Genomic DNA, 26,215 nt, shown 5'->3' with positions numbered 1-26,215 from the left:
TCCATTCGAATTTATTGAATGGAGACTAATAACTGTTTAAGAAGGAAAGTGAGAAATATAATAAAATATGTAGGACCTTTAGATGAAAGCATAAAAAAATACACCTATCGCATTAATAATAAACACATTAATGCTAATATTATAAAATTTAATGGTGTAATAGTTTACTTACCTACGGGAAACCTCGACAAAAATGTCTAACCTAACCAAATCTGAAGACTACAACAAAAGTCCGACTGCAGAAGAAGACTAGGAAGCTGAAACACAGTGGTGTGAGTGACGCCAAATTGGTAACCCGCCAAGCAAAAAGCACATATCCCATTGGCTACAATTCTATAAAAAGAAAAGATCCTCAGTCATAATGCCTCTTTATAGTTTGGCGGGATAAAGGCGCCAACACATTGTATTAAAAAACGAAACATACATAAACATATTAAACATGTATTACGTGGTTTAATTATTTCACATAAACTTGGAACAGTCTTAATAATATGTCAACCTATGCACATATTTGTTTAAAGGTAAATAAAAAAAGAAATAACAGAATTTTCAAGACGTTTCACCAAAAGATCAATACAAACTGAAAGTAAATCACTCAACTCGACTTGTATGAATGTGAACGATTTGTCGAGACGTGTTCAGTATTTAGGTAACATTACAATCACTCGACCACTTTTATAGCCTCAACCCTGCCTTAAAAGTTGAATTTTTATAATAGTTCAAACTTAGTTGATATATCGTAATTACTAACTGCAACTCTGATTATAACAAATATATTTACACTAATTTTATAAAAAATGTTAAGAATGCTTTAGAAACTCAACAGATACATTTTTACCGTTATTCCTCAATTAAGTATGTAAAAAACTGACGTCCTAATAAGGGAAGAAGGAATCTTTAAATATCCATCTTTGAAATTAAAATTTTTAATGGCGTAATCAATCATTTCCGATGAAACTTATAGAATGGTTATATACTACCTGATACTAATCAAGGGATGTAACTCATTTCTTGCCAGAACTACGTGGTAATTTTAATATTTCCAAACGTTATCAAAAGTTTAAGACTTCGAATCTTAACAAAGAATATCTCATTTAAAATTTAAAGGGACATTCGTTCAGTATTTGGACAGCAATCTGTCCTGTATTTGGAGTGTAAATCTTTTCAAATAAAAAAATAGTGAATAACAAAAGAAAAGAGTGTCTCAACGTCCGTGGAAACGTTATAAAATGTTCCAAATATGAGTGAGTTTTCGAAACAATTTACACAGTTACAAAACAAAGTATTGTAAATTATACGAAAGTGTGGGAGAATGTTCCGAACAGACGGGCCGACTCCCGATACAAAGGGATAATAAATAAATATCGTTGTTGAAATGGTAGCGGTCAGTAGGCCCGACCGTTGCCGCTCCTCCTTATCGTTGTGACACTTCTCCAATCGTCCAGTGGGTTCTGGACATCTCCACTTGAATGCTCTGGAAACGCGAGGGGCCTTATAAGGAGCTGGAGCGACGCAGCAGAGATTAGAGCTCCAGAAGTGAACTTTTGAAGTGACAGAACTAGTGATAATACTCGTGACAGCTGGATTTGTGTTAATAGGTTTTGACTGTGTCAATGTTAAATTTAGTCTTAAAATTAGTTTTAAATAAAATTATATTTAGATATATTTGTAAGATTAATAAATATTTAGTAGATTAATATTCACCGATCGTTTCATTCTAGCAAACGTGTAACACTACGTAAACGAAGCTATGTCTAAATTTATCGGGAGAACATACTGAACTATTGCGAAACAGTACCAGAAAAAAGTAAATTAATTTTTTAGTTTATTATAAAAAATTGCAATTTGCTTTAGAACATAAACTAGTTTGAATTAAATCCTAACATACAATACGATGTATGAATTCATCTTTTTACATTACAACACATTTTGCATGCAGCTAAGGTATAGCTGGTCTTTAAAGCAGCAAAACCTCCATTCTGATCTCTAAGGTTGTGCAATGTGTAAAGAGCCAGTTAAATAAATTCAACTGTTATGTGTAAACATTGTATTATGACAGCACGACCATTTGTTTAATTATTGTAACCAATATTTTCAATTTGTTTACGTGTACAAATTGAAAGAATAACAAAAGTAACAACACTACTTATTTCAACATTATGGCATTAAAGCATACTATTTTTTATTCTGGGTCACAAAGCAATACACGAAACACCAAATGCAATTTTTATGACAGACAACCGTTAAGGTGACATCGCATCCATTTCTCACTAACGAGGTATACGAAAATGATTAGGTATATGTCCACATAGCACAAGATATATTATTTCTTAAACGTTATTTACACTAGAATTAGGGTTAATGTTACAATGCTTACAAATAATGGATACAATTTAGCCGGTTGGGGTTGATGTATTCACGGTTTAAGTTTCTTCACCTAGACAATCAGTCCTAGGAGTGAGAAATTAAATTGAGGGGATGCGGATTAGTCATATCAAAAAGTGAAAAATGATCAATAATTTGAAGTTGCTACATTTATGTTCAACAAGTTTTGCTTGATGTTGTATAAAGTTAAATGTAAATATTATAACTATCATAAAGTTATTATAATACTATAGTCTTCCATGCAAACGATACCGCGGATTAGTTTAGACATAACCAAACATTTATCGAACGAAATGGATGGCGGGAACTTAGTTCATCGTGTTTTCATTTATATTCATTCGTGAGTAACGAAACAATTCTCCAATGTTTTGAATTTTTATTTGGTTAGAATTTTAATGAATTGTTTTGAGAGAAACTGAAGTGCAAACTTCAATCAGGGTGTACGACAGATAAGATGAGTAAAAGATTTTAACCCTTTTTGTATACATTATACAGTACATTTACCTTTTTTTATATAGGCTATCTCACATATATTATATAAGCAGAAACATGTATAACATTAACCCTAGATCTGGCAGTTGGAATTCTTATAATGGTAGGCACTATTTGCCTAGTTATGCACACCTTCATTCAAACATATGTAGAATGTTTATTATTGAAGTAAAGAATACACTATGATTTTAGCAGTTCCACAAACCAACGAAAACGACCTATCAGGTTCTTCTGGGAAAATTCACAATCCGTTTCCAAGCTACCAAAGATGGCATACCGCTCCCTTGCTATTGTAGGACAATCAAAGAGCAGGTGTTCGGCAGTTTCATCCTGCTCATCACACTTTCTACAGAGCGGATCCCCCCGAAGTATGCCGAATTTATGAAGATGCTTCATCAGGTTACCATGTCCCGTGATCAAACTTATAACCCGAGAAGACATCGATCTACTTAGTGAGAGAAGGTCAGGCGCTTATTTTCATACCCGGATGCAACTTCCACCTTCTCTCATGTTCAGCGCGAACTCATTTCAAGAGAGCCCCAAAGAATTCACGCCTTGGAATACCGCAGAACGGTTGAGGGCCTGTCATAATTGACGCTAAGCCCCGGTTGGCCAGGGCATCAGCTCTTTCATTCCCAGGGATCCCCACATAACCAGGAACCCAACAAACAGTCACATTTGTTGATTCTGGCAAGGGAAGAAACGACTTGATAACAAACCCAGATAAGTTTGGATTTGAACATACAAGAGTCCAGCGCCATCAATGCTGCCTGACTACTCGTGAAAATATTGATCGTCTTACTGCTATAACGCAGACAAAGATTCTCACAAGCACATTCCATGATGGCTGCGACCTTCGCCTGAAAACTGTAGGATACGGACCCATAGGGCCACCAGCTTCCTGCATGGTCTCTCTCCCACAATTCCAGCGCCTGTGCCTGACTTTGGCGAGATATCTGCAACAAAAGTCCAGAGCAGGAATGCTGTTCACCTTGTTACTTACAACAATACAAGCTCTGGCATTATTAACCGGAGCACTAACAATTTTGCCCATTTCATAGAAAGCCCTAAAATTTTACCCTTACAAATCCAAGGTTCCTGTTTCAGGGCCACATGAAAATCTTCCGACAGAAAGCGTCTATAGAACACAGCTGAAGCAGCTTCATTGTGCTGCAGATTGACCTGATGGACCCTGAGTCCCATGATCATCCGCCCCACCCCGCGTCCTCAGCTGGACCTGCTTTACACCAATGAACACCCTTCAGTTCCTCCCTGTAAGCGTAGCTGAAGACGGCTCATCAACCAAAATCACCATAGTTCTGGGACCTCCCGTGTGGATATCTCCATCATCCTTCCAGTCAGACACGGAGATCCCAGCACTCTGCCTGTCAGTGGCCCCAAGAATGGTCGCAAAATTCTTTCCCGGCTACAGCACCGTCAACCCTGAGGAAGACCTTATGAGTTCTTTATAGTCTCCACAGACCACACCTATCTCCCACAGCCAATCTCTGGTCTCGTCATTGCCACACAACATGACGAGAGCTCCCCTCTCGGGAAAGCACCTCTTAAACTGAAGACACACACCCTCCGCTGAGAGGTTAAAGGATGTGTCCCCACAGCTCCGAGACGCGCCTTTCAAGACAGTTCTCAAGGACCAAAGCAAGCTTGTGTCCCGTCAGTATTTCCCTAAATGTATCTCCCACTCCCCCCTCCGCTGAAAGGGGTGGTTTGATTGCCTGTCTGCTCTGGAGGTGCGGTCGAACGCCTCCTCGGCAGGGATTTTCCGCCGAAGAACTGCCCGAGTGCCCTCTCTTCCCACTCGGAGTAGTCAGTAGCTACGATTCCACCCGGTGCTAACTCCCTCTGCTTCCTCAGTTTTTTCCTTTCGTTGGCTGACTTCTTGCTATTTTGCCTCCTCCATTCACTGTCCGGAAGCCAGGTGCCATCAGCTTTCTTTTGTTCCATCGTCCACTGCTTACACAATTTGAAAGGGAGCTTGAGGTTGTAATCCAGTTCACATGCATCAGGGTCTGTGTCCATGGATTCAACCTTCTCATCTACGCCACCAATTGCTAAGTCATCGTCGATGATAGCATGATGAACAAGTAGAGACATCCAAAGCCAGGTTGCCGGATGTAACTGCCTGTTGCAAAAGTTCCAGATCAAGATCTGTTGGGGTTTGTTTTATGATTTTGGTTTCAGACTCCATAAGGTCCCACGAGTACCGAGGAAGTAAAATGTCCGCCTAGTCAGAGCCCCGCATGTCCAGGTAAGGCTATTTACACTTGGGGGGCGCCCAACCCCCAAGGGCTCCGTTTGCGACGCACATCCCTTGCGCCACGCATTCCTTAGGGACGCTTCACACTGTAGGATGGAGGCCCCCAGTCAAATTAATTTGCGTGGTACGATTCCGGACAAACCAGCCGAGACTCGTAAGCGTTTATTCGAGCCCAACCGTTAGTTGGATTCGGATCCCCCATTGGTCTTGAGCGGTACCTTGGTGTCACCCCTGGAGAAGTACTTTCCCAGTTCATTGGGGATCACCCGTAGACTGGTAGGCCTCATGGTGTGCTTCCGGGTTGAGCAAAAGGACCTTGAGGCTTAAGTGTATGGCAATAGACCGTCCCATAGAAGAAGAAAGTATACACTATTATATATTTTATTTTTCAGTACAAAACAGAACATCAACATTGGAGATACATTTTTAGTGACTAGTCACTAGTCATCTTAACAGATGGGGGGGTTAAATAAATCTTATAGGTATATGATATTCCAAGAGCAAATAATAAGTGTAATGCACAATAATAATCAAGTCCCAGGAAATACCCGGGTCAGCAGGGGTTCCTTACTGCAACAACCCAGGATTTAACAGGGTAAGGGGAAACCGTCTTATGGTTTCGGAAATGCATGCTTTCAAAATAAGGAAAAATATTGTGTTGAAGTTTTGGATACATTTTTATATTATGTTTTATAGTGCAAAAACTAAACCTTTTGACAAAATGTTTTAATTCTAAAAATAGGTGCAAATCACTCTTAGTAAGTCTTATCATATATTCATATACGAGATTACTACAAAAATGTTAACACTTTTTATATATAGCTCTATAACTATATGGTTTTAGAAAAGGTTTATGTATCATTTGTTGTTTTTCTGAACCTTTTATTTGAAAATAGTCTTAAAACAATCAGAATCGTAATGGACTAGCGTCATTTTACTAAAGAGGGGTTACGTAAAGAATAAAAAATATATTCATAGTTTGTCCTAATGTATAGAAATAAAATTCAATATATAATTCAGGTTAGTGTTTTATTGAAGATGTATTATATAAAGGATCAAAAATATATTCCGTTTGTCCTAATATTTAGAAATAAAATTCAACATATACAGATATAAATCTTTTTTTGATAACCGATCTATTTCACAAATTTGTATGACAGAGAAATTTAAGTACAGAATAGTATGCATAACCAGTTTAATATGCTTGAAATAAACATTACCGGGAACAAGCCCTGTAGTATTATTATTTTATTCAATGTAAGGTAACTGATAAAAGATCATTGAAACTTCTAAGCACACTTGGCAATATATAAAAATGTATGAACACAACATTCTGTATCGGTCATTCGTAACAGAAACTGAAGCACAGTTTCCACAGAAAATAATATTGTCCAACGACTACAGAGTGTATAGGATTAAATTATATTGTAGTCTTTTTAATCTGGTTTCTTATTACCAGATATAGATGAATTGGACTCTGACAATTTATTAAACTAAACACATTTAGCATGTGGTTTTCTTTTCAAACTACTTTGCTTTAAAAGAATAATTGGGTTAAATGAAGATAAAAGATTTTATTCTTATTAATAATCAAAATCAGTATCCAAAATCAAATTTAATTAGACTATTGAAAAACATTACATCTCAAATATTTTTCAGCCTTCTCTCGCAATGAGTTCACGTTTGTCTAGTGACTGAAAAGGAGTCACCTCCTCCTCACCCTCACCTCGTATCAATCTGCGGGTGGCGGGCTGCACCTGCTTTCAATATGCACTGAGCCTATTCTTAGCTCACGTTCATTCACCGCATGGTCCACGTTGGCTGACCAAATGACAAAGATGATATACACAGAATAATGATAATATTATTTGGTCTTAATCCCATATTCGATTTCCCTTAAATTATACATATTTTGTTTGTTAGTACTTACCAGCTCCCCACTTACTGTAAATATATCTCTATACTGTCTGTGAAGGCTATTTATAATTACTTTCCCTCCAACTTTAACACAAGTTTTATCTCTACTACTGTATGTACTGCTCTCTGCTTGGTAATATCGAATAGGATTGGTGGATCCCGCCAGAAGCCTAAACTATTTGGTACTTTATTTATTGGTACAAGTAAGACATTGCTGGAAAGTGCATATAAAATAGATGAAAATTTGTATATAATCTAGCATATATAACTATAATATTCAAGTTATGAATTATCTAAACGAAACAAAGAAGACAGTGTATCACTACTTAATTAGCTGGCTTTATGTGCAATGTAATTATAATGTTAGTTGGCTTTTCAATTTTCGAGAAATGCTATACCAAAAGATTGGTTGTCAAACTTAATATTCTTTTGAAATTATTATTTATGTATTCAAATAATAATACATAAATTTTGTATTTTATATACAAAAATTATTCTTTCTGAAAATAATTAAGCTAAAAAAAAAACAAATTTTGAACATAGGTTTGAATAGATGAAAGGAAACTATACAAATATAGATGTTATTTTCCTTAACATTAACAACATGGCATCTGTATATTACATAAAAACAGACACAATTTTATATTACAAATAAAATTAAAAATCAGAATACTTGACTAGAAACCAATTATTTTAACAATTTTATTATAATTAAATGGTGCGTATTTCAACGAAATCCATCAATGCACAAGTGTGCTTGATCACTTTAAAGACACCCTTGCAAAATCTGGAAGTGCCAAACATGACACAGTTGAGAGGTATTAGTTGTTTGTTGCTCTTGGATTGTGCAAGTGTATCTTTAAAGTTAATTTCCTCTTATCTTTTCAAAATTATGTGTCAAATTTGGTTTCTTTAGTTTAACTAGGTTTAGAGATAATAATTTCTTTAAATTTAATACAAAATGGTGGTTAGCGGCTAAACGAGACATTTATCAACCTATTTTAATGACATTTTAGGTTTGAAATGATGAATACTATCACCCATAGAAGTTTGTGACTCCCTGCACGCACGCACACACAGAAATCAAAATGTTTAAGGTTTTTTGACTGTAGTTGACAAAAAAATAAATTGCAGCAAGATTTTGAATTGTACTGTCATAGAAATTGATGCAATTATGAATGCACATGTTATAGTATTGAAATTGTAGCTTTGGTTAATTTATATCTTGGTTTGTATATAGATCAGCACTTGAAATGGAACCAACATGTCGATTATATTGTAAAAAAAGTATGAAGAATAAATTACTCACTATACCACATGAAAAACTGCTTTTATAGCCATATTTATAACAATTGTATCCGTCGTGGTTCTAGATCATGTTGAGATATGCCATAATTCATTATGATGGGGCTTACCCTACGGTATTGCAATTTGTGATAATGTGCCAAAGACAAGCCTTACGAATAGTTTTTGGACTTTTGCCATCGAGAAGGATTGAGATATATTTAATGAATACAGATTTTTTTACATTTTTTTTGATCCACAAATTTTGTTGTTTGCAATATGTTTACAAACACAAATAACTATCCCTTAAGACAATAGATCAACTAGAGCTCCACAGTATATTACTCTACAGATTAAAAGATGGAATAAAGAAACTAGTAAACACCAGTTCTGTTACTTAGGCCCAAAACTGTATAATGCAGTTACAGAACTTTTTGCAATGAAATAGTATTTGTAGGAAAACATAAATTCAAAATGGAAATAACTCAATATATAACTGACTGGCAGAAGTAATTAATCACAATTTGCTGTAAACTACTATAAGTATTCTCTGTTAATTGTATCTGTTGTTATCGCTTTATAGTTTTTGTCTATATTATATTGCTATAGTATATTTCTTGTTATTCATTATACAGTCTATCTGTTGTTCACTTTATGTATTGATATATTGTTATAATATATTTCCTTGTTATTTATTATATAATTTAACTGATGTTTTCACTTTATAGTTTTATATCCACGTGAAGCTGCTTGACAAACTTGAATCCCATGGCATCAGAGGCGTGCCTCTTCAGTGGCTTAGCTCATTTTTAAGCCGCAGAAAACAGCTTGTTCAAATCTCAAACAAATTTTCCGAGCCGTTGCAGCCGAGATATGGTGTCCCTCAAGGATCAATATTCTCAGTCCAGTTCTTTTTCTCATCTATGTCAATGACATAGACTCATCACTACTGCACGGGAAACTTGTGCAGTATGCTGATGACACAACACTTTGTTTCACCAGCAAATCCAAAATGATTCTGGAACAACAAAGTTTTCTCGATGTCAACAGTTGTGTCCAGCACTTCAATAGCCTCAACCTCAAAGCAAATTCTTCAAAGTCAAACGTCCTGACTTTCGCACGGCGATCAGGAAATCTCAATGACGGTGCAGCCGTACTATTGGAAGACACAGTGCTGGATGAAGTCGAATGTTCAAAGTTTCACGTTTGTTCCAGACTGTCCTCAGGCATTTATGTTTTGAGGTCTTTAGCCAAGTACTGCCCTACTCAGGTACTGATGACAGCGTATTATGGCTTGATCTACCCCCATCTCACTTACGGTCTGGTGTTATGGGGAGCCAGCGCAAACAACCATTTCTTCCGAGCATTCAAAATTCAGAAGCAAGTGATTCGCATAATCGCAAAAATGAAATACCGGGAATCGTGCAAAGAAGCCTTCAAAACATTGCAACTGTTGACTCTGCCTTGTCTCTACATTCTTGAGACAAGCTCATTTTGTTAGTCCAAATGTGCATTAACCCGGGGCCATGACATACACGAGTATGAGACAAGAGGCAGAGATGCCTATCAAACTGGAAGACACAGGACGGGGATTTATGAACACTTGCCCTCCCAGACAGGTGTTCGGTTCATCAACAAGTTGCCAGATCAGATAAGAAATGCTCCAACGCCTAAGGTGTTAAAAACTTGTTTAAGACGCTTTTTAGTGTCGCAAGCATTTTATAGTGCTGACGAGTTTATGGCATTCGACTGGGTGACCGCACAATTAGCAAACTGACTACCGGCGCTGGAAATGGGAATATTGGCTGGATGAATGTGGAGTGGCTGAAGATTTGTATGTTTGAATGTGGTTTGAGGCGAAATGAAAGCTTTAAATTTTAGATATATAGTCTTGACTATTGCTATACATGTGATAATGTCGTGATTTGATTTGAGTTTGTCTTGTTGTATTATATTTGATTTCTTTGTTATTTATTATAACTGTCCAGGTGTATTGCTTTCTTGGTTGTCATGAGTGCGCGCGCGTGCACACTACGTATCTCGTTATTATTATTCATCGTGTGGTAGTGTTGCGATTAGTTTGAAATATTTATCTTTTTTATAGTAAAAACTGAAAAATTTAGTTACATTATACAATGAAATTGAATTTTTTTTGTAATAAACAGTTTTGTTGCATCTTTTTTATTTTTATCAATAAATATGTTAATTTTAAGTAAAATGCCCTGTTTTATACTTTAGTTGCTATTATATTTTAGTTATAATAAATATTAGCTTTGAACTTAAAGAAACAACATTTCTTTACTTGTCTTGGCATTATAGGAAAGTTGATGGATTTATTAGTGACGTGCGAAGGGTTAAGGGATTCATCACTCACTTAAAATGTAATGTTGTCAATAAATATAAAGGAGTTTCAATGTAGTAATAATGGAATGTGTATAGCTAAGAACTTTCATAAGACTGCGAGAGATTAGTAAGTTATATATTTTTTTAAATGTATTAATTTTCTCCGCACAAAATCTTGTGGTACATAGAGACTGTACATTATCCTGTCTTATTTTTGAATAAAGATTTTGTGACTTGACTTGTGACATACACACTTTTCAGGTAATTGTGTGCAGAGAAATAAATTTCATATTAAAGTATGAACAGGCTCTTTTATATTGTTTTGTGCAAAAATCTAAGTATGTAGAAATTTTCAAAAATTAATTATTACTATCTATTTATTAAAATCCAATTTCACAAAAATCCAATAAAATTTTACCGGATAATTAAAAAAAAAAAATGTTTTATACACATAACAAAACCCTTACGTTTACAGCATTTTTAATAAGATAACTCCAGTTGTGTTGAGCGTACAAAACATGTATAATCAAATGTATTGATTATTTATTGCCTCTTAGTGATTTATTCAACCTTAGTAGAGAATGTAATATGCTATTTTGATAATCAATCTGGTCATAAACACAACAGGAAAATATTATTTCCAATTCTTTCTTAAGGACTCATAAATAAAAAGGACATTAAGATTGAAAAAATACACCTAATACTTGTATAAAAAGTGTATTTGTTCTTTATAATATAAACAATAAGTTTAAAAGTTTTCAAAACATATTACTTGATGTAGCCAGCAAAGAATAAATGCTAGATATGGTAGACAGTAGTATCACTTATTGGGCTAACAGAATACTACAGAACTATTGTACCTATGACAAAATTGATTGATGAAAAACCATTACAATGTTTAATCTATAGCATGAAATACTTAATATACTGAAAATAGGTTTATAAGTAAATAACTAATTGTAATACACAAAAACTTTCTTAACGGATTTGTGAAACAATGAACATGTACTCAGTTTTTAAACATGTTAAAGATGTCAACAATCTAAAAATTTGTCTTAATTATAATTTAAAATTAGGTAAATTTCAGTGGCACTTTCATATGACACTATCTATGTAGATTTTGAGATTTGTATGTGAAATACATACAAAATATTTACTTTATATATAAAACCTACATATTTACATAAAGGCAGTTCTTTCTTTAACATTCATTAGCACAGATTTAGTTCTCTTCATCGTTTTCTTCCTCCTCTTCTTCTGCTGAATCAGCTTTCTTCTCAGTCTTTTTTGCCTTTCCACGTCCCTTTCCAGGAGTGGACTTTGCCTATAAATAGATTTAATTTATTTAGCAATTAATTAAAACACGCTAAACTGGCAATAAGAATATAGAAATATGCATCGTGAATTTTCCACAAGTTTTATTAAAAATGTATATCAAAACAAAAACCTCATGAAGAACACACCAAAACAAAAATACCTATAAAAAACACAGCTGAAGATTAATGCTTTGAATACCACCTTGGCATGTTTGTCATCGATATGTATTCTCAGATTAAAAGTTTAGGATTGTTTATATTTTCAGTGTGTATCCTGTTGGAAGTTTGTCTAAAGGCAATATTAAAATACATATTTTAATGAGGCAATCATTCCTGTGTGCATCATGGGTGTCCACAGATGTATTCACACAAATCATTCCAGGAAATCAGCTTGAGAACTTCCGTGCTCCGTTAACATTACCATTAGTGTATGAAATGGGAGGAGAAATGATATATTCACCACACATCTATCCATAGCAGTTAGAATTAGTATGCCCTGACAGATAGTGGACATTACAGATTACACTGTGAAAATAAATATATTTTTGAGATTTTAACGTTGTATTTTAAGTACGGTTTTAATCATATTTTGAAAATGTTATATATGCTTATTATTGAATTGTATTGATTCATTACAGTTTCAATACTACCCCACTTTTAATACTATAATTTTTTACTTTTTCTTGAAAAATAAGATTGTAGCCAAACAGAAACTGAACATTTTTACACCGATCAAATACGAGGTCTGTCCAAAAAGTATCCGACCTCCGCAGTAGGCGGCTGCGGCGTAACCGACCAGCTCGAACCGGTTATTGGAGGGGAGGGGCGAGCTCACTCCTTCCCATATTAGGCATTGAATACGATCCGGTCACTCAGTGAGTCACAGTGCTCTGTTCCGTACAGTACTGATGTCTGTGCGTCGCATTTCAATATGACTGAACGTGTTGAGCAGCGCATTTACATTAAATTTTGCCAAAAACTTGGCCATTCAGCATCAGAGACGATTACTATGATATGGAAAGTTTATGGTGACGTATCTATGGGTGATACACAAATAAAAGAGTGATTTAGGCGGTTTAAAAATGGCTGCATATCAGTGGAGAGTGATGACCAATCTGGCAGGCCTTCAACGGCCAGAAATGCTGAAAATTTTGAACGTGTTCATGCAGCAAATAATGAAAACCGTCGATTGACTGTCCGAGAGCTGGAAGAAGATTTAGGAATACCAAAATCGTCAGTTTGTAACATTTTACACGAAGATTTAAAAATGAACCGTGTTTTGGCAAAATTTGTTCCTCGGCTGCTGACAGAAGACCAAAAGAACTATCGACTTGAAATCGCACAGGACAATCTGGATTTGATAAAAAAAGTGACCCAGGGCTATTTAAAAAAGTTATTACTGGGGATGAGTCATGGGTTTATGGCTACGACCCTCAAATAAAGGTTCAATTTTCACAGTGGAAAACTCGCAAAGAGCAACGGCCAAAAAAAGCAAGACAAAATCAAAGCAATGTCAAGACAATGACAGTTTTTTTTTACCAGGACGGCGTTGTTCATCACGAATATGCTCCAAGAGGCCAGACAGTGAATAAGGAGTATTATCTTGAGGTCCTAAGGCGGCTACGAGATGCAGTGCGAAGGAAACGACATGAATTGTGGACAAGCTGTGACTGGATCCTGCACCACGACAACGCGCTGAGTAACGTCAGTTCATACCAGACATCAAGGTTGGATACTTTTTGGACACACCTCGTATGATAAGTTACCATAGCTATAACTTGACTAATACATTTTCACTAATTTAATAAATAATAAAAGTTTTTATCTCTGGAACGCACATTAAGGCATGAGCATACAAAATAATTTGAATACTAAGAGAAAAAACTTTATGGCAAAGAATGGGTTTTTCAATAGTTTTACATGCCATAGCAGTGAAAGGGTTAACATGTTTGGATACCTGTACATTTTGTACAAGTCCCAATAAGAAATTCCAACTGAAGTATATAAATTGAAATTGATGACTGAGGGAAGAAACATGTTGATGAAACAAACTTACTGATTTAATAATTAGTATAACTATTATAAAGCCAATTTGTGTGTCTTATCTACTTAAAAAAGGTTATCATTCAACACAATTTCAATTTAATTGGCAAATAACTTTTTTCAGCACGAGTTAAGCCAATATTGGAAATTCAATATATATGGTACTCTGCTTTATAAAAGTAATTTTAGAAGAACCAAAAACTGCAAGAGTTAAGACAAAGTATTTTTCTTATTTTTGTATTTGTACTGAGCAATAAAAATAAAACCTTTGCTTAAAATTTCTACAAGTCTACTCATATATTCCAGGCTGATAGAAGTAGAAATATAAGAAACCTGTATCTATTCTCAAACTGAAAGACAATACAATACCTAGTTTTTGTTTTAGTGATTTTATGCATCAAAATATAACACAAACGCCTATGATCTCATCTTAAATTAAAATTAAAACTTGGAATGTAACGTAAGAGATGTTTGAAACCTTATATTCAAAGTTAATCAAATAATTAGGAAATAAAATTAATCCCCGATATACATAAAGTAATACTTATTATAAGTGATAAGTGCTTAATAACCTTAGGTTTTCCTGCAGCTTTCTTGCCAGTGCCCTTTGGTCTGCCCCGCCCTCTCTTCGCAGGAGTGGCTCCACTTTCTTTCACCTCCTTCTTTTCCTTCTTCTTAGCTGGTCCATCCTAAAATTTGTAAATAATTTCTTACAAAAATTGGTAACACAGGTATAACTGGGATCATAGTATTAATACCTTGAAAAGCTCTACTATGGTAAAAACTAAATTTGACCTTAGGATGACACATGAATGCAGTATAAGACCCAACTAAGCTCACACTGTCTGAATCAATGAAACATCTTGGTGTCCATTAATAACTGCCTATCATGAAATTCTCATATTGTCTCTCTCTGCCATAAATTAAGTACTGAATTTTTTTATTAAAAAGAATCAATAATATTAGTACTGCTAAAGCTATGGGTCTCCATGGAGTCATTCCGTGTCATATCAACACACTTTAGATACAAATTTTACCTCACCATTTTAGATTTTGAAAAAGTTTTATATACTCATAATGAAAGCTGAGGCAAATACTAAAAATTAAATTTTTTTCTTGGACCGTTTCTGAAATTGCTCTATGGATCATTTCATGTCAAACCAACAGAGCATTCAACCTGACCATTTCAGATTTGGTTGAAACTTTGTGTACTTATACTCTGAGATCCTGAACTAATTTTTTTTTTTTATCTATCCCTCACTAATCCCTCAAAACATTTTGTTTACTTTAAAATCAATTCCTGAAAATAGTTTTAATTTTGAATCAAGTAGTGTAATCAAAATTTTAGGAATTCATATTGATAATAATCTTTCATGGGGACATCACATTGATTTTCTGTCTACTAAATTATCTAGAATTATTTTTTTATTGAGACGTCTATCTTGCTGCATAAGTGAAAATTATGTTCGGACTGCATATTTTGGATACTTTCAGTCAATTTTGAGATACGGATTAATACTGTGGGGAAATAGTGCTAGAGTTCAGGAAATACTGGTGCTTCAAAAGAAAGCTGTTAGAATTGTTGGTAAAGCTGAATATCTTGATCATTGTAAACCTGTTTTCATTAACCAAGGAATACTTACAATAGTTAATTTATATTTGTTTGACTTATCTGTTTACATTTTAAATAATAAGGACTTAATAAACCATACACAAACACATAATTATAACACACGAAACAAAAATAATATTTTAATTGAATATTGTCGACTGAGCAAATCTTTAAATAGTCATGTTATAATTGGCTTGAAGGTGTATAACAAATTGAAACATTTGATAGAAAAATACCCTCTTAAAATTTATAAAGATAAACTTTATGAATGGCTATTAAAAAACCCTTTATATAATATTGATGAGTTTTTTTCTATTAACAAAATAGACTTTTAATGATTGTTTTAAGATAAACTCATAATATAACTACTACATAGTATAATTATCAACTAGACAATTAATGTCTTATATTGTTATATATATAATATTTATGTATTATACTTATTAAATATTATTTAGAGACAATGCTACTTAGTCTGTAGCTGAATTAGACTTTGTCAATGCATGTAACATGTTTTACGACAAATAAACGAATTTATTATTATTATTATTAATGTTAGTTACAAATGTAAAAAATCACAAAATGCAGTGTTTTTAACGTATGCTTAAATCTAAAATCTGCTATAACTATAGTTCTAATAATGTTAAAGAGCTGATATAATATGTATATAGATTTTTTTTGTAGTTGTTAACAGGACAGCATATCCTAGTATTGAAAAAATTACTTTAAATAATAAAAAATGTGCAGGCTCACTACTAATATTCAACTCATGTTCCTTATTTTTTTTATTTAAACTGTAACTATTAATTATGTAAATAAATTGCTTCTTATATAGACTTAACTTACCAAATTTATTTTTATTTACTTCTTTCATAATATCATTTTAGACAATACACTCCTGGAATATGTTAATATTTTACATTCATACAAATTTAAATATAGTTGATCTTTCTGGAGATTTTTTAACTTTACTTCCTAGTATTTCCTTATTTTCATTTTCAATTTGAGTTTCTTTGTTGCTGTAATGCTTTCCAACTCTGTAAGATGGTATACTCTTCTAGTTTGGGTTCTGGGATCTACAATAAGACATCAGTCTTAATTATTAATAAAACGTCTGGCACACTAGGATATTTAAATGAAAGCGATAGATCATGGAGTTCAAGAAAACTTATTTTAAGTCTTCATTTTCTGTATCAATGACATAATTTAACCAATTTGTTTTTTTAAATTTGTTTCCAGGACCAGCTTTGAGGAAGGGTTGTTAAAATTTGCATTTGCAAACTGTTATCTCTTGCACTACTCAATTTTTCTTCAATTTGATTAATAATCTCGCTGTAATATGTGGGATTGACTGGACTTTCGGGGCGTAAACAAAGTATTTTAGTTCTTAATGCTTCTGTAGCCTTTTAAAATTTATTTTCAGGATATTTCTTTTTGATCAGTCTTTTCATTTTTACTGGCATTTATCAATCAAACCCAGACTTTGATATTTTTTTTTTTATCAGTCTTTTCATTTCTACTGGCGTTTATCAATCAAACCCAGACTTTCATTCAAACTTTCAATTGCTTGTTCTTTCCAGGAGTAGATACTAACAATTCTCTTACATTTATTTCCTCGGGTTCAGTTTCAGGTTCCTGTAATGGTAACCGCAGAACTGATTTGTGACAACTATCACATATTTTACCACCTGCAACTATCCTTACGTGATGTTTTAAAATATTTTCATTCATAGTCCTTAAATGTTGTTTGTGGTATTCATGACCTGTGTATATAAATGGATTACAACAATATACATTAAGTTTTAATGGACCTGCTTGTTCCATATTTATACCAGATTAAACAACATTATTAACACAATAATATACATATTAACCCTGATAACAATAAAAAGTGTTACCTTAAAATCAGTTCACTAAACTTAAAAACACAATTCTATCTTGTTAATAGTTAAAACAGTTTAAACTTCTGCACCACCAAAGAGTAACAAAAAATTAACAAGTAAATAATAAACTGTTAGTATCAGAGTGAGATCACAAAAAGAAACATAACAGGTTTTGCAATTGTTCATTCTCTGAAAGCAACAGGCAGACCAAAACAGCTATCACAACAATGGAACACTATCATCCCTTCTTTGCGTTAGAACACGCTTCAGCAGATCAACAAAATCAATCCTTAAACTATTGGATTACTCTAAGCTCACACATGGACTATCAATATTGTTTCTATACATTATTAAGGTATTAAGAAGCAACATTTAAAAAAATCAATGGAATTACATGGCTCAAATAACTTAAAATTAAATTTAAATCCCCTTTATTTTATTTTAAAACTATAGTTAACTATTAAAAATATCTATTGTTTTAAAAAATTGGTTTCCATTATTTTTTTTGTTTTATGACAAAGAAATTGGAGTTGACACAAATTTACCCACTTGTAATTGTATTTTAAAAGCAGATTGTACAGAATGCTATAACAATAACGCTGAAAATATTTTGACACCATTGATGTATTTTTAACATATCTCCTGATCCCATCATGGTCCCACTCTGAAATTTTTATGGTGTACTCACAAAATCATGCATTGAAAAACATATATACATTTTTAAATTAAAAAACACCTACTAAAATTTTTTACATAAGCCTTTTATAATTTTACAAAAAATTATTTATACCCACAATGTTCAGGTTGGTTATCAAATTAAAGCCTACAAAACCCTCTGTAAAATGAGCTATCTCTCAGCTCTCTAGCACTAATAGAACTATAGTTATCAATGATTTTAGATTTAAGCGCACATTAAGAAACCGTGCACTTTGTGATATTTGAATATTTGTAACTAAAAGTACACTTTTTTATTATATTTTAGTTCAGGATTTCAGAGAGTATAAAAAACCAAGTTTCAGGCAAATCTGAAATGGTCAAGTTTGAAACTATTTTTTATTAGCTGATTTGACATGGAATAAAACCCTTTATTTTAAGTCAGTAAAAGCAATAAACATTTATTAACATATACAGTATTGTGAATAGTCTACTTTAAATTATGTATTGTTTGGAAAACTCACAAAACAAAAATATCAATGTTTTAAGATAAATATTATTCAGACAAAATAGGTCATTTGTGAAAAGCGTAAGTTTTTTTATGATGACCCCATTCTAATCCCATATTTATATATTACTATTATTTAAGCCAAATTATATATTATATATATCAATTACAAAATTTTGAAAAGTCCACTTTTTCTAAGTATAAGTTTTAAATTAATTAAGTTTTGAATTTTTTTTATAAAAATCTTAATATGCATTTTGACAAAATTGTTTTTATGGTAACCCATGTTTTGTTATTTTTCACTAAAAAGAGCATGGAAGAATGCTGCAAAATAATGCCTATCCCAGCTCTGTATCAATAAGAAGAGATCTAGGTCAATTAGAATTCTTTACATAGCGTCTTTCGGAAAGTTTGTAATAACAATTAAAATTTTTTATTTTTGAGTCTCAGCACTCACTACGAGTATGCTAAATTATGGAAAAATCTGAAATGGTGAGGTTAATTGAGTGTTTAGTTGACATGGAATGAGATGCTACATATGAGGTTCATCAAATAATATAAACAGCGGTGGTCAACACAACTCAAACCCTTATACCAATATAAATTTTGTATGCCTTATATTACTTATCTCACATAACATTTATTAACATGTATGAAAGCATTCATTAAATCAATGAAATTGTTAATAAAGAATATTTAATATTAACTTATGCAGGCTATTGCTAATCCTTAAAACCTCTCAAAACATACTTTCCAAGTCAACTAATAAGTCCTTTTTCTTCTAGTGAACATAAGGTTCATAAATGTTTTCTTTCTGAGCTGTGTAATGGATCAAAGTTAGCCTGCAGTTTCTTGTTAACCTCAAATAAATTATTTTCCCTAATTTATACTATGCTACATGAACACTAATAATAATTCTCATTATTTTTATTACGAATGTTTGAGTGGTACAAACGTTTCAAAGGTGAAGATATTGAAGATGACGCGCCGGACATCACAGCACATCAAATGTGAAAGAAAAGGTTATGAACAATTGCCACATTACTATCAGAATTCGCTGATGATGTTGGCTTATTAGTTGGCCTAATGCCATGAAATTTGTTCAAATGTATAGGGTATGACGTGTCTGGCAGCAAAATTTGTTCAAAAATCGTTAAATTTTGAACAAAAAAAAGTGGTGAATGGAAGTTGATCAGGAGTCTTTAAATAAAGTCAACGAAGATGCAGAATTACTGAAACCTGTTAAAACAGATGAAACATGGGTTTACAGATATAACATCAAAGGCTCAATCATCTCAGTGGAGGCATTCTGGATCACAAAAACTGAATAAGGCACGACGAGTGCATCATGAATCCTTGCCACAAGATCAAACTGTCAATAAGAAGTACAATCTGCAAGTTCCATGACGTTTGCATGAAGCAATCAGAAGAAAAAACCACCCAGATTTGTGGCAAAGTGAAATTCATGGCTTATGCACCGTGACAATGCATCTGCTCACACTTCATTGCTTGTTCATGAATGATTGGCCAAAAACAACATTGTAACGATGCCCAAGCCTTCATATTCTCCAGACATGGCTCCTTATGAATAAAGAGAACCTTAAAAAGCCGTCACTTTACAAGCATAGATGATATAAAAGTGCATCGCTGAAAAAGCTGAAGGCTATCTCAAAAATTGAGTTTGAACAGTGTTTCTAGGATTGGAAGAAGTGTTAGCATAAGTGCATAATATATAATTTGAGTACTATTTCGGAGGTAACAACATTAATGTACACAAATAAATAAATATATATGCACGCACACACATGATAATTCCTATTATTTTTTATCATACCTTATATAATAGGGAAGATCAAGATAATTAAGAATTCCCCATTAAAATAGGTTTTTACTATTTAATAAATATTATAATAATAATAATGCTTACATCAACTACGGCCTTGCGGCCACGCTTCTTCTCAACTACTGCATCATCAGCCATATCAGCAAGTTCGGTACCTGGACAAATAATAATAATACAACTATGAAAAAAGTTGTTTAAGATCAAAGTAACAACTATTTTTAACAATACCCAAAGAAAAAGGTGTAGTTCCTTGGTAGGGATGTTATATATTTCTTTTTTTTTACTTAGTAAGAGGGGGGAAATCTCCGACCTATAATAGGTGCCGCAGGTCCTTTGAGGTTTCCCTGTACGTGTAGGGCCTGCACCCACTAAAACCTAAACCTCTCTCCTACAGCCTGGTGGAACAGGGATCACCTATGGTATTACTTCAGTCCACAAGGGCCTTGTTATTCTTGCTTGGCTCTGTCCACTTATCTATCAGTCATTCCCTTGGGCTAATTCTAATCATGGTAACCGTGCCTTGATTCTATATTCTTCTGTTTGATGATGTCTCTTACCAGATCAGAGACCGGATTACATTGTTCCATACCTTCAAGCATCTTGCATATAAGGTTATCTCTTGTAAGGATATCACCAAGTTCGAGGAAGCACTCTTTTCTCAACTGGGCCCACCATCACACAATATTTGATATTTATTTTTTCAAGAGGAAATTGCTTAAAAACTAAATAAAAAAAGCAATGGAAGACAATTAAATTCAGGAAAGGCCCCAATTTTTTTATCTCATAAAAGGAACTAATAGTTGAACATACTGACAGTAATGCCTCCAGCCATGAGCACAGACTACATTGGTGATGCCCCATGCTGATTGTGACGAACGAAAAACATCCCTCGAGATAGTACCAATCAGTAAAATATGACATTTGAAAAGGTTGATCAGTAATGCTGGAGAACTGAAAATATTACAAACTCACCTAACCATATTATTATTTTTTCTTTTTTTTTTCCCTTGGGGCGGCCTCTTGCCATGCACTTTAAGCCTCAAGGTCTTTATGCGCACCCCGGAAACACACCATGAGGCCCACCAGTCTACAACTTCAGCAGTTCAACAAACCGCCGAAAACAACCTATCAAGTCCTCCTGGGAAAATTCACCACCCCTGTCCAAAATACCAAAGATGGCATACCGCTCTCTTGCTATTGCAGGGCAATCAAAGAGCAGGTGCTCAGCAGTCTCCTCCTGCTCATTACACCTTCCACAGAGCGGATCCTCCTGAAGGATGCCAACTCTGTCAAGATGCTACCTCAGGTGACCATGCCCCGTAATGAGACCAATGACCTTAGAAGACATTGATCTGTTTAATGAGAGAAGGTCCGAAGCCACCTTGGAGGAAGGTGACTGTAATACCATTCTACTCACTCTCAAACCCGGATGCAACCTCCACCGTCTCTCATGCTCCGCGTAAATCCATTTCGAGACATCTCTAGAGGATTCACACCTTGGAACACCACAGAACGGTTGAGGGGCCGTCATAATTGTCGCTGAGCCCTGGTTGGCCAGGGCATCAGCTCTTTCGTTCCCAAGAATCCCCTCATGACCAGGAACCCAACAAACGGTTACATTGTTGATTCTGGCAAGGGAGGAAACAATGGCCTGTTCAAAACAATGGCCGCTAACCGCTACCATAGAAGTACACAAAGAATTTTATTAGGTTACAAAGTAAAACAGAACAAGTCTTTTCTAACACAATAATAAATAATATATTCAGCACTCAAGACATTGACTTAATAAATTGAATATGCAGAAAAACCTCACTCACTATCAATGCAAAGGAGAATAACAATAACTACTTCTGTAAATAACTACACAATGAAACTGAAATAACAAATAATGAATTAACTTCACCTCACAGGTAGAAACTGTGACCAAAAACAATGAAGAACAGGAAAAAGTATTTAAAAACTCTTAAATTACCTTCAAATACAGTTAGTAGACCTATTCTTCCCACTCAAATTCTCAAAAGAATGTTGACAATCTTGATACTCCCACTATAAAATTGTTGTACGATAAAGGTTTGCGACTGCCTAACATTCTGTTTGGAAATAAAGGTATACATTTTAAGGCATTGTTAAAAAGTGGTTTTATATAGTTTTTGGTCATATGGCTAAGTAAACAAATACCACGGAAATAAATATTGTGAAGTGACCAAAATAAGCATTTACCCCTTTTTTATATAGGCTAAATCTATCAACATAGGCCTAGACTTATATACAGTTCTATGTGTAATAAAAGTAGTAATACGCTATAGGTTAGAAATTAAATAAAAATCTTTTTTTTACATGTAAAGAAATTAAGGGTAATTCTAAGCAATATATGGGTCAACCTCGATTTTTCTCATATTACTGCTCCCTATAACTGCTTTCCAGCAAGAAATTTTAGTCATTTCCTTTTCTAATTGACTATTGGAACATTATATTGGGTACTTTGGGATTATACCGACCACACCCAGACATGAATCGTTATTTCACATTTCGTTTCTACTGATTACTAGATTAGCGTAGAACAATATTTCGTCAATATAAAACAGGAATTGTCTTATCGCAAACCCCTCCCCATCCTCAGACAGAGGTCAAAGTCGAGCGTCTAGTAGATAACGTGATTGCAGAGTCTCGCCGCCCGTTCAGCTGGTGCATCGCTTTGTTGTACTTCCGTGTTTTACCTCTACATTTCTCCAAACACAAAAATTCAACAAAAACAAACATTTACCAAACTAAACTCTTTATTAAAAAAACACTAAAAACTTGTTTTTATTCTTGATCACATTCCGCCACCCAAAATGCGAGTGCCTCCGGCCATCAGCGCGGGCTTTGGCAGCACCTTCGGTGCTGCCCCGCGCTGATGTCGACGAAAGAAAAACATCCCTCGAGATAGTACCTATCAGTAAAATATCAAATTCTAGAGGGGCTAATCAGAAATATAAATTGAATTGTAATGGAAAGGCAATTATGTACCGTGCAAATCACGTGATGCCGCGCGGTCTGCCGTAATCAGGATTCTCGAGAAAGATAAGATAACAGCGACAACAATAACGATCACAATACCTGGAAATGCTTGTAAGTTTGTAATTTTGTAATTGAAGAGTTGTTTTTTCGTTCTATCATGTTTGTTTCTATAAATTTCTATTTTTGTGTTCTTCATACTAGTGTGGTCGGTATAATCCCAAAGTACCTTATATTGTAATATGAGTTGCCTGCTCCCTATAACTGCTTTCCGGCAAGAAATTCTACTCATTTCCTTTTCTAATTGACTATTGGAACATTATATTGTAATATGAGAAAAATCGAGGTTGACCCATATATTGCTTAGAATTACCAAATTAAGTATTATAGCCTATACTATTCTGAAGAGGAAATGTAGAAGACATTACAAATAAAATACATTTTATTAAAGGTCCATAATATTTAATTGAATTTTAAATGCATATATTGATCAAATGTAACAAAACAGTGTCATATAATTAACTTAGCTTACTGAACAATAAACTATTTTGTCAGACACCTTACAGTATCACATAAATGGACAAGCTGGAATGACAAGCTCTGCAGTCTTAAGGACTCTCTACTCATCCTTCGTTCGCCAGTTATTGGAATATGCGAGTCCTGTTTGGTCTCCCTACCAGCTGGGTCTTGTCGACAAACTGGAAGCGGTCCAAAGGAGATTCTTGAGACTGGTGGGACTGCGGCGAGGACTGCTGTTTAGAGACATTCCTGTTGCTGAGCTGCAGGCCGAGCTTCTTCTCCCAGATCTTCGGACCAGGCGCTGTGTGGCGGATGTCTTGTTGCTGATTCGGCTGATAAGGGGGGAGCTGGACTGCCCGTCGCTGCTTTCGCGAGTGGATTTTCGTATACCATCGGGGACTCGTTCGAGGGAGTTGTTTGGGAGGCGCCAATATTCAAGAAACTATGACTTCCATGGTCCACTTGCAAGGATGATGAGGATTGGCAACCGTCACTGCGGCGGGTTGGATCTCTTCCACGACGGGGTTTCGACCATAAGGAGAGGAGTATTGACAGCCGCACAGCAGGACTCTACATGAAGCGTCCTACCGTATCTATTCTTCATTTGTTATTATTTTTTTGCATACGTACATATAGTATTTATTGATTGTTATTGTTTTTGTTACTATATATGCATTTTTATCGATTGTTATTATTCTTAGTATATTTTTCAAGTTGTTACATACTTTGCTCGTATTTATATCTGCATGTATTCGGTTGCTGGTATACTTATTGTTTGCTTGTTATAGGTTTGATTTGTAAACATTGGTTTGTCTTTTATTTCTTGCATACGTACAGATAGTATTTATTAATTGTTTTTGTTTTTGTTACTATATATACATATTTATCGCTGTTATTATACTTAGTATACTTTTCAAGTTGTTGCATACTGCTTGTATTTATACTGCTTGCATGCTAGTATTCTGTTACTAGTATATTTAAGTATCTGCATGTTATAGATTTGATTTGTAAACATTGGTTTTGCCGTTGGAATGAAATAAATAAATAAATAACATTGTCATACTATTGGCTATCACATAAATGAGCCAATGTTGTACTATAAATTGATTTTAGTTGGCAAAGAACATGTTCATTTATTAGGATTGAATAGCTGTACAATTCTAAATAAACAAATGCTCCATTTCTATGTAACGCCATCGCCATCAAACAATAATAGGCTTCTTACATAGGTAAAGCCTACAAAGCAGAAAATAGGTAAAGCTGAACAAACCGTTATAAAGAACAGACCCTAACATATTTTTAAATTCACTAAAATAATCAAGCTAGGCCTATTCAAAACAAAAAGAAATGAATTGAAGAACGAGACTGTTCTATTACAATTTATCGAATGGAGACAATGACAGTAAATAAAGTAAAGCGATAATGTTAAAGTTAATTACATATGCAGGACCTTCATGTCATGGTAATATGAATATACTCTACGCATTATTAATAAACGTATTAATGTTAATTTTCTAAAATGTAATGAGGTAATCTATTTCTTACCTACGAGGAGTTTTGGTAAAATAAACAAACCAAACCACAGCAAATTTTACGGAAAGAAGACTAGCAAAAACTAGGGACGCCGAAGGGGTTGACTTAAACCGCCAAACAATAGTAAACTAATCACAATGAAGAGAAAAGGCGCCACAATCATAACACCTCTATCTAGAGCAGCGGGAACAAGGCGCCAACATATTTTATGAACAAAACAAAAAGTAATGATTTAATATATACTACGTAAAAGGTTTTTCATTCATTGACAGAAACCAAAACAGTCTTCATAATATATCGAATTATTGCAAAAATGTGTTTGATGGTAAATAATAAAGAAGGAAAATTCAAATTGGTAATAACAGTATATTCCAAACGTTTCAACATTAAAATAATACAAACTGAGTATATGTAATATGTTCTAGTCTGCCAGTGAACTCGACTACTGTAGTATGAATGTGAACGATTTGTTAAGTTGAGTGGCATATCAATCACTCGACTGCTTTTATAAGCTCAACCCAGAGATTTAAACAACTCAATATGTACAATAAACCAAACTCGTTAATATCATATTTACTGACTGCAACTTAATTATAAAAATATATTTT

General features: G+C 34.1%; 2 protein-coding genes across 2 annotated transcripts in view; both read right to left on the bottom strand.

Annotated features, from left to right (window-relative positions):
* The window catches only part of LOC124368590 (chromosomal protein D1-like), a 29,949-nt gene extending 29,620 nt beyond the window's left edge, over positions 1–329 (bottom strand). The window contains exon 1 of the mRNA XM_046825835.1: positions 173–329. The gene's annotated coding sequence lies outside the window, so the exon portion shown is untranslated. The remainder of the gene's footprint in view (positions 1–172) is intronic.
* Positions 330–11,400: 11,071 nt separating this feature from the next.
* On the bottom strand, positions 11,401–25,770 carry LOC124368579 (chromosomal protein D1-like). Its single transcript, XM_046825825.1, has 4 exons — positions 25,620–25,770; positions 20,643–20,713; positions 14,631–14,747; positions 11,401–12,023 (listed from the first exon to the last, which is right to left on the bottom strand). Exons 2-4 carry the CDS (start codon positions 20,694–20,696, stop codon positions 11,922–11,924), a joined length of 273 nt encoding a protein of 90 aa, XP_046681781.1. The 5' UTR covers positions 20,697–20,713; positions 25,620–25,770; the 3' UTR covers positions 11,401–11,921.
* Between the last annotated feature and the right edge of the window lie 445 nt (positions 25,771–26,215).

This window comes from Homalodisca vitripennis, chromosome 1, assembly GCF_021130785.1.
Source record: "Homalodisca vitripennis isolate AUS2020 chromosome 1, UT_GWSS_2.1, whole genome shotgun sequence".
NCBI lineage: Eukaryota > Metazoa > Arthropoda > Insecta > Hemiptera > Cicadellidae > Homalodisca > Homalodisca vitripennis.
Note: the sequence above shows the minus strand (reverse complement) of the source record. Positions and strands in the feature narration are given on the sequence as shown.